Genomic DNA, 10464 nt, shown 5'->3' with positions numbered 1-10464 from the left:
CGCGAGAACAGCAGAGAGAGTGGGCAGAGTTGAAAACGGGTTGAATGAAGATAAACGATTGTCTGCGCGTACAAAGTTCCATGATGTTATGCGTACGCTGCGGCGTATTTTCCGCAGACGAGTATATGAGTGAGGGAGATAAAATTAGGGCTGTGGTCACTACCCCAAGTATCTGAATCAACAGCCCAACGAGGGTTACCGGGGCCTAGCCACCGAGTCAAATCAGGTGAATACGAGCCACCTCGTGGGCGGGTAGAGGTATTCGGGGGGTTTAAAAGTTGAAATGAATGATCTGAAAAGCTGCCTTGGATGTGTGCAGCCCTGGAGGAATCCGATGGGTAACCCAACGAAGTGTGTGCGCCGTAGAAGTCACCACCAACTAGAATAGGGATACCCGAGTTGGTAGAACGTAGAAAGCGAACCCATCCCAGATTGGGAGATCCGGAGCCAGGACGGCCATAAAACAAAACTAGAACAAGGGGTGTGCGTGCAGGTTTAACAAGAAGGGCGACAACCTCTTGACGTGTGTTGCATCACCGTGAAAGGTCGAGCAGCGTTTGCTGAACTGAACTGTGAATATAAATTGCAGATTTACCTGGGTTGAGGGAGGAGTCGATGCAACGGCGTGATATCAGGGCTAGAACACGAACGGTATATATGCGCAAAATCCTGAAAGGCGTAGAAGTGAATTATGTCCTTGCAGTACAAACGCTCATGCCTTCAGCTTTTCCGTCGCGAAGGCAGATGTTCACTTCAGAGGCCTTATTAGCGAAGCTTCCACAGCACCGCTGCACCACCATAGATGATGCGCGATCCACAATGCCGAAGAGCTAGGGATGCAAATATCGTATTCAGTGCCGCCTCCTATAATATATGCAACAGTATTTTGATGTTTCAACAGCTTCGACGCGAAAGTGCACCTTCATCTACACTGAAATTTTGCGAGATAAGGTACGCGTAAAAATACACAAGCAGTTAAAAACTTCCCGAGTTTTAAAAAGATGTGGTTTTTTTCAATTTCTTTTTTCTGGTTTCATATAAAGTACGTAAACCACATGACGTCCTCATTATCTCCACCACTTCAAATGTAAGTGTCTCGAAGTGTATCTGCAGAGATCTTAAATTCAGCTGCATGATTTAAGGCACATTCACACCTGTGAGCCGTGGACGTCGCGCGAATGGTGTTGGCCAATTAGTTGCGGCCCCTCCCTGCTTTCTTAGTGCTCCCGGACAGTGTCCCTAATCAGCAAAACGTAAACTTTCCCCACTGACGGACGAACCAATAGACACCTTTAGCATATCTTGTACCGTGTTACCGTTACCGGAATACCGGGAGCCCGCCCGTCGCCAGTGCGCCTGCGCTGATTGGTCCCGATGCGGCAGGCGCGCGCGCAGCTGCCGGATGCCTGGCGCCATCTGGCAGCCTCCAGGTTATTTGCGCATGCGCACTGACTGCGTGCGGACTCGCGGTGCTGCGGTAACGTTAACGGTAGCACGTACGGTACGTGGTATGCTAAAGGTGTCTATTACGAAGTTTTCGGTCACAGTCGCTAAGTGAAGCAAATACGTTGCAGCATATGTCATCTTTGTTCCCTTTTACTTTTTTTTTGCTTCCTCATATTTCTGAACGACTGCAGCATTTTCCACTCATTTTATTTCCCCTCGTCGAGATAAAAAAAAACAGCCAAAGGGCCTCCGCGACCATTTACTGAAGAAAGAAACCAAGGCGCATTGACATTTATCGTCCAGTTGGAGTGTCCCGCCTGTGACAGCTCGAGTTCAAACCATTGAGCGGCGAGTGTCACGGCACTGTCAGGGTGCTCCGAGACCTTCACCGGTTCCGCAGGGAGAAGAGTGCGCCCGCGACGACAGCGCCCCCAAGCACCATGCAGAAAGGCACCAGAAGGCAGATCAGAACCTTGGTCGTCAGGCGCGCCTTGAGTGGTGACCAGGGCGCCTGATGTTCGCCGCCACCGCAGTCCTTCTCCATGCCCGCTGCACACGTGAGAGGCGGCTTCTGCCGAAAAAACAAAAAACAAACAAACAAAAACAACAGAAACAGTGAAAGGTGCATCCGCTGAAAGTGTAAGGAATTGTGGAAGAGTGTTTGCGACGAGCAAATATGTCCATTTATGTCCCATTAAATGAATCACATGACCCGTGTACCACGTACATCACACATTGTCACGACCAATTTAGCTATGTGATGCCGTCATTTCATCCGAAAGACGCTATGTGCGAGACCTTGGAGGGAATATCTCAATAACACCTGACGCTATGAAGTAAAAAGATGCAACGGCTTTCTGTCCCGGATCACTTAAAAATGCTAATAATTGTTTTGCACTTCTTACTTCTGTTCAAAAGCACGTAGCGAAAGTTTTCCAGGCACCTCAGACTGTGTCTGGTAATAATGTCCGCAGTGATCAAACAAGTGTGCTGGTTATTAACGGTACGTCCGCCTCAAATCTTTCTTGATGTCAACCATTTTGGAAGCAACTGCTAGAAGCCCGGACGCCCCACAATGCGCTGGCTGCATAGCCTCAATCCCAGCCACGTGTCGCGTAGAATTTAGGTTAAATAGTGGGCCTGTCTTTGAAACAGAGGGCGGATGGTATGGTATGGTATGGTATGTTATGGTATGGTATGGTATGGTATGGTATGGTATGGTATTAGGAGCTTAGTATGGTATTAGGAGCTTAACGTCTCAAATCGACATGGACTACGGAGGCGCCTTGGTGGACGGCTGCACATTAATTTAGACCACCAGGGGTTCTTTAACGTGCACTGACATACCACAGTATACACGGGCGCCTTGCGTGCCGCCTCCATTAAAATTCGGCCGCAGTGGCCGGGTTGAACCCGCGCGTTCTCAGGCTCAGCAACAGAGTGCTTTAACCACTGAGCCACCGCGGCTGGGCAAGAAACGGGGGACATGGAGGACGGGGGTGGCATACTCTGAAAGCTACTAACACTGGGCGTACGGCGGGCCGTTGCCTCCACCTTACTCATTGCGAAGACGCAAACAGTAGTGTCGCGGTCAGAACACGACTTTCACACGGTGTCCCTTAAGCTGCCACAGTTGTAATGAGGACAATTACAGCTGATGTGATGAAACTCCAATTCAACTCCGTCGTCTTTTACGTCACGTTAACGTCCAACGGTGGAGACACGAGTCGTTTTGCCTCAAGTGATTAGTGGTGACACCGCATATACGCTGACCATAGTTACATCTTAAAGACGGTCTTGTGGCCCCGTTTCAAGAGGTAAGAATCTCTGACCCTGCGAAAAAGACGGTGGGACGTCCGCCAGCATACCTGACGGCTGTCTATCGGCATGATGGGCACCGGGCCTGTCACGGAGTTGTTCCAGAAACGCGCTGGCAGCCCTTCCAGAACAGTCGGCGTTCTTGTCAGGCTCACGTAAGCTGGTAACGCCTGCGACCCGCGTGTGGAGGTGGCAATGGTGATTGGGCCGCTGAGGCTGAGGCCTTGACGACCTAGCTGACTTGGAGGCTGATCACGGCTATGCATTTCCAGTTGCGGCAGCGGCAAACCACGGTGCGAGGTCGGTACTTTTAGCTACGTGCTGTTGTGTTGCTGTACCCTGTGTGAATGGTTTATATTCACTCTAAGGTTGGCCACACAGACAGGAATTAAGTATACTACCTTGCCTTTCGTTTCCATAAGCTTTGTTTTTTTCTTTGTCTTCTTTCATGTTGATTTTGTACAGAAGATCCTCCTAAGGACAGCGAACGTGGAACTTCCTTGTGTATATTACATTCTGTAATCTCACTGAAGTAATTAATCAAGCATTGAATGCTGTCCTATTTCTCAACATAGCCATTGTCGTCGTGACACATATTCCTCCCACTAACGGTAAGGGTGCCAGCTATTAGAGACAAGGTCCGGGCCTCGCTCTAACTTTGTTGCTAAAGTCGAAAGAACAGCTGAATGGTACGCGCCCTCCGAAGGCTTAGTGAGGGTGTCATCGAGAACTTAAAGGACGCCATCATCATCCTAACTACGACCAGTTTCTCCACTTAACACTTTCCTGTGCCAACTGCGGCCTCCTTATCCCTGCAAACTTCTTAAACTCATCCGCCCACCTAATTTCCTGCCGTCCCCTGCTACGCTTGCCTTCTCTTGGTATCCGATCCGTTATCTTTAACGAGTATCGGTTTTCCCTGTTTACCCTGCCCAAGCTAATTACTTCTTGAGTTCGAAGAGGATATCATAAACCCGCGTTTGCTCCCTGAGCCAGTCTGCCTTGCTCCTGTCTTTTAACGTTACACCTATCATTTTCCTGCGCTGTCCTCAGTCTAAGCTGAACCTTATTGTTTAGCATCCACGTTACGGGCGCATAGGTAAGTACCGGTTAGATACAGCTGTTATATACTTTCCTCTTGAAGGAGGTGGTAAACTGCCATTCATGATCTGAGAGAATCTGCCAAATGCGCTCCCCCTCATTCTTATTCTTCTAGTTATTTCACTCTCGTGATCCGGATCTACGCTCACTATCTGCTCTAAGTGCATCTATTCTCTTCCAGCGCCTCGCTACCAACCCTAAATTTCTGTTCCCTTCCGGGACTTTGAACATTACTTTGGTTTTCTACATGTTAAATTTAATTCAAAGGACCGGGTCTTTGTGAAGGACCAACTGGACCTCGTGGAGGAGAAAGAGAGAGAAAGATGAACGGAAAGGCAAGGAGGTTAACTAGACGACGCTCAATAAGCTATATATACCGTAAACCTTTGTGGAAGAAGTCTGTTCGCTCCTCGGCGGCTGACCCAGAAGTGTTCAATAAAGCGCTTTCTCTCTCTGGCTCTAAGAAGAAGCACTGTGTCGGTGGGAAAGGGTACATTCTATACCTCGGCTTGAACGCAGCTTCTTTAAGTTATATCACGTAATAAAAAGTTACAACCTAGGCGGCAAAACCTTTTGAACACACCTCGAAGAAAATTTCGAAGTGATTGCTTTCTTACTTTGCTTTCATGTTCAATATTCGGAATGACAACATTATTTCTCTTTCATTTTGCTTAATAGGGAATTTTCTATAGCTTACCCACACCATTGCCGTTAAAGCTGGCTGGCATTAACCGAAATGCATTGGAAGAAAAATGAGTGAACTGTGACAACATGAAATGTTGCATGAAACTAAGGAGTTAAATAGGCTTTATAGTGTTCATTTCTGGTTCATTATCGTTCTTTTTCGTTTTACGACGCCATTTCCCTCCTCCCTTCTTGGATTTGCAAAGATGTGAAGTATGCCTGAAATCAATGAAATCTGCCGGATATTTCCCCTCGTGGTAACGCGAATTTCATCGACAGCGCTTATGTTGTTGTTGTTGCCTTGGTGACATGGCACATACCCGCGACGGGGGTTAGGCCAGGGTTCAGTGGGGAGACCCCATCAAATAGGGTAAACTGGTGTCAAGCTAATGATTGTGCCTTGGGAGAAATTTCAGAGTAATTTAAAAGAAAAGGAAGAAACATATTATCGCGAAATAATATCTGAGAATTATATAATTGAATATATGAAAATACCCAAACGCTCTTTTGAACGCGGAAATTTTGGAAGCAATTAGCAAGGGAATCTGCCGGTAGCTGTTATATAATTGTGGAGGTATTCGCAAACTTGATGCAATGCAAAGCGCCTGGCGCTCGCGCCGAAAGAAAGGAGGAGGCGAACCGACAAGGTGAGACCCATCTTCGTAATGGGAATTTCTAGGTGTGCTCTCCTCTGATGTGCGAACCTCCGGTAAGAGAGTAGGAAATGCTCCAATGTCTCGACCTTACCACAAGCCACACAAAGGTTTCTGAGACTGAACCCGCATCTACATAAGTAAAGATTTAAACGGGGAATCCTGCACCGCATGAGTGTCATCGCTACCTCACACTGCCGGGTTTTACACGCACGAGCCTTCCAAGGGTACATGAGATGTTGGTAGTCAACAACAGAGAGTAAGGGATCGTTTCACGTGGCGGTTATAAACTGAAAACGCTGAAATCGAGTCATACTGAAAAGAACAAGATTAGGGACGCTACAGGCAACGATTGCATTTAGAGCTGATTTTGCCAAAATGCCTGCTGCTTCATTTTGTAAAATACCGCAGTGTCCTGGTATCCAAACGAAGTGCACCTCTTTCACCTGTCCAGGATAAAAAAACTTTAGTGAGCGTCTCGAAAAAAAAAAACGTTTCGTGTGGACTCCAGCGCCAACAAAACAGAGAAACAATCTGAGACGAAAATCACCTGAGAAACAGTTGTGGGAATTTTCAAAGCGGCCAACCCAGGAGCCATAAACTCTGCTGGAAATATGGTTCCGTAATCCGGGACTCTAACCGAAAAGCTCCACAAGAGAGACTCTGAATAAATACCAACCGCTGCCTTCCGGCCGGCCCCAGACGCATCTGTAGCAATTACAGTATGTTGCGGGAAATGGGCAAGGTGATCAAAGAGTAGTCCAGTTAATGTCCTTGTAGGCAGATGCTTCGCATTAGGTGGGAAAATATAATCAAAAGCAATATCCACAGGGGACGCTGCCCAACCAACCCTTCATACAAAATTGAAATCCACACCAATGTTTGATAAAATGTGAGTAAAAAAAAACTTGAGGGAGGCGGAACCTTGGCCAATGAGGAGTTAGAAAGAGGGCTGGGTGCGAGACGAAAATAGGTGTAGCCACACCAGGAGCCGACACAAATGCCCGCAATAAAGTCCTGACAGTTAAAAGGTGAAAACGGGTGTTAAGGTCGGGAATACGAGCCTCCAGGTACAGAACTGCGATGGAAACTGATTGAGGGAGACCTAGGCAGAGACGCAGTGCGCGCCTTTCTAACAGCAGCAACGGATGAAGCTTATATTTAGGGGAGCCACAAAAAGTATGCAGCCAAATTCCAAAATGGGTCTGACATAGGCTTTGTAGAGAAGTACAAGCGTGTCTCGGAGCATGCCCAATTTCCTATTACTTATTCGTAGTGGCCTACCTAGTGCACGCTCACCTTTCTCAACGTTAGTCTTGATGTGGGGGATGCCAATCCATACTGTCATCATAAATGACGCCTAGATACCTCAACGATTCCATCTGTGGTATGCTTTCCGAGCGATGGTGTAGCGATATATATAGAGGCATGTTGGTTTTAAAAACTACCACGCTGCTTTTGTGCACGTTTAATACCAAATTTGATGTATCCAGCCACACCTCGAGCGCATTGAGGTAATCCTGGAGAGAACGATATAGGGCGTGAATGTCTGCTGCAGAAACAAAGAAGGCTATGTCGTCTGCATTAACATATACTGTAACATCAGGCTGCACTGGAATGTCGCACATCAGCAGGTTGGATAGAAGTGGTGAAAGTACAGAACCTTGAGCCATACCTCTGGTCTGAGCATAGGTGTCTGAGATGAAGGAACCGTCAGAACAAAACTGCCGTCTTGTTAAAAATTCGCGGATCCATGCATAAATGTAGTACGGCGTGTGTAATAATGCCAATTTAGAGAGAAGGATCGAATATTCAACACTATCGTACGCTTTAGCAATGTCAACCGTCACTAATGCTGATACTTTTTCTTGCGCATAGCAAGGCGGACTCTGCTCTCCAAATCGACAGCGGCAGACCAAATGGAGCATCCGCGGCGAATGCAATCTGGGCAGAGCTCAATGCGTTGACTTCTGAAACATGCGCTGATAGGCGGCTGTGCACAATTCTTTCTATGAGCTTTACCAAATTGGATGTTAGAGATATCGGCCGAATGTTATCAATATGGAAGCATTTCTTTGTATCTTTTAAGAGCAATATTATTTTCGCCACCTTCCAGGAGTGCGGCAACCATGCAGTTTCCATTGATGCATGGACCATATCGAGGAGGTCCTGAGTGAAGTCTTGCGCTAAGATTTTCCACATACCGACCGTAACACCATCCCAACCCGGAGCTGAGCATTTCATTAAAGAAACCGCAGTTGTTAACTCTTATTTGTCACCGAAAACATAGTCTGAGCAGGGGTAGGGGGCGAACAGAGGGACTCTACGCTGCTCCTGAAAACGTGAAGCAAGCCCTTGAGCAATTCGCTCTAACTCATCTTTCGCCTCATGTGGAGAGAGCACCGCCGAGCTGGTTAACTGCATGGCTGAGGAGTTCACATTCCGTTCCATAAAACGATACAAAGCCTTCCTATTTTTTGGGTTTGACAAATATGTGTTCAAATTTTGATTGTAGTCCTTCTTTGCCTTTGGTGTGGTTCGTTTAAACGAGGCCGAGAAAAATTTGTAGTTGATCCAATTTGCCGGGCTCTGATTATGCGAAAGGGTCCTCCACGCTGCTTTCCTATGACGGAAAGCTGTCTCACACGCGTCATTCCACCATGGGGATGGTGATTTATTGCAAATAGCAGAACGCACAGAGAACTGGAAGCTCTCCGTAGCTTTCAAAACTGAAGAAAACACTCGCTGAGCCCTGTCGGTCCTACATGAACAAGGATCAGATGTAAGGGAGGCGCGCAAAGATTATTTGTAGGCTGCAAGATTAACTAATTTTCGGGATTAACTAATTTCAGGCATTAACTAACTTTCGGCCTAATTTTCGGGGCGCTTATGTCGCCCTTCTTCTTCTTCTTCTTCCTCTTCTTCTTCTTCTTCTTCTTCTTCTTCTTCTTCTTCTTCTTCTTCTTCTTCTTCTTCTTCTTCTTCTTCTTCTTCTTCTTCTTCATCCCCTTGCTGCGTCTTCGTCTTTTTCGGGCAGTTCAGAATCCGCAGCTGGGGTGGGGAAAAATGGCGATGCCAATCGCAATGTTTAGTGACACTAGATACAGGTGTATACCACTGTTGCATTTATGCTGCTACACTGGCATTAGCGCCACAATCATCTCTAGTGAATCCTTCGTGACATCAAGAGTAATGTCATTGTGTTCGGGCCAGTAAGTGGTATGGCGTCTTGAGTCTCTTTTCTATCCAATTCTCTGACCAACTCCATTCTGACCAATCCGCGTGGCGCGTTGCCCTAGCGTAAAGCATGACGTCACTCTATTCTGAACAATCAGGATGACGCGTTGCTCCTGGTGTGTTACGCTAACGACAGGGACGAAAAGACAAGGAGGAAAGTATGGACGTGATGTAGCTGAGGATGTTCCCGAAATATCTCGTGGCTCTATTAGTAAGGTCCCTCTTTTGCATATCTATTTTTCATGAGAATAAACAGCCAGTATAAGCTTAATTCGCGCAAGAAGGCTGCTTTTCATACAGTTTCACGTCAGTTCAAGGAAGCTTTTAAAGAAACGTGATGCAGTTTTTCGAAATTGCCGCGTAAGCAATACTTTTGGCGGTTGCCTGATGTGTTGAAATGAATTTTGATTCTAATAAGCCATGTAATAACTTTCGTTTGTTTAATTTTAACAATACTGAGATGAGTAAAATGATTCAGTTGTAAAGTTTAGAACTGGGAAAAAAATCCTCATCAGCGTCTTTTTTGAAAGCATATTAAGTGGGAGAATGAATTAAAAAATTCAGGGTGGCACTTTGTTGACCTAAAGTACGGTGAGGCGAAAGCCTTTAGCGGGCTGTTGTGTTGTGCCGCTCTCGTTCGTTAGCGCGCGCACACTGGGTTGCTGGAGACACAGGATCTGACTGACTGATGTTGCCGAGAGGAAGAAGGAAAAGGAAAGAGCATGGGCCTGCCTACTGGCTCAAGCCGAGCCACGCTCGCTGCCGCGTGCAGAAAGTAGGAGGGGCAAAGGATAGGAGAGTGGAGACACAGGAGTGTTTAAGCAGAATGCTTCCTGATCGACGTTCAGGAGGCGTCTAGCAAGATTGCCTGGGGAGCGCTCCTCTCGAACGATGGTGGCGCCCCTCAATGACGTCACACGCATGCGCAGTAGGCTCAAGCGCAGGTGCATTAGTCTGCTTACGTGGAGGAATGCGAAAGCATATGTTTTGAGGAAAGGAAAGGTTTTTTTCAAGAAAGGAAAGGACGCAGTAGCTCTCTGATCTCGACATCTCGGTGGACACCTCAACCGCGCCTTAAGGCAAGGCATGCAACTGAAGGTACATATGTCATTAGTCCTAACCACTGTTGCAAGCTAGCCCCCAACTTGACTAAAACGTGTAAGCTATATGCAAAGAGAAATGAAAAAGACACCATCAGAATGCAATGTGACGAACGATTTCTCAAGATTTTGGTGAATGTATTCGGGATATTCGGGAATACTGCCACCACATTGAGATAAAGCAGTGACAACACCTGTTGGGATTTGGTGCGCTATTCCGACATCTGTTGCTCAAGCCAGCGTCGGCGCTTCGGCGGACGCGGTGTTGCGCCGCACCTTTGTTTCCATCATTCAACTTATAAGATTTTTTTTGTTATCGGATTAATTAGTCACCAATGTGACCTGAGACCGGATAAGGTCATGGCCGCAAGTATGAGCCATTAAAGGCCTTCGCCTTAAAAAGGTGAGAAATGGCGCTCAGAGCA

At 46.9% G+C, this 10464-nt stretch overlaps 1 protein-coding gene across 1 annotated transcript; it reads right to left on the bottom strand.

The window, feature by feature from the left end:
* Window positions 1–1663: 1663 nt before the first annotated feature.
* LOC144118410 (uncharacterized) lies at window positions 1664–3745 on the bottom strand. Its single transcript, XM_077651353.1, has 2 exons — window positions 3315–3745; window positions 1664–2017 (listed from the first exon to the last, which is right to left on the bottom strand). Exons 1-2 carry the CDS (start codon window positions 3528–3530, stop codon window positions 1832–1834), a joined length of 402 nt encoding a protein of 133 aa, XP_077507479.1. The 5' UTR covers window positions 3531–3745; the 3' UTR covers window positions 1664–1831.
* Window positions 3746–10464: the final 6719 nt, after the last annotated feature.

This window comes from Amblyomma americanum, chromosome 2 (genome assembly GCF_052857255.1).
Source record: "Amblyomma americanum isolate KBUSLIRL-KWMA chromosome 2, ASM5285725v1, whole genome shotgun sequence".
NCBI lineage: Eukaryota > Metazoa > Arthropoda > Arachnida > Ixodida > Ixodidae > Amblyomma > Amblyomma americanum.
This window is presented reverse-complemented; position numbering and strand designations above follow the sequence as displayed.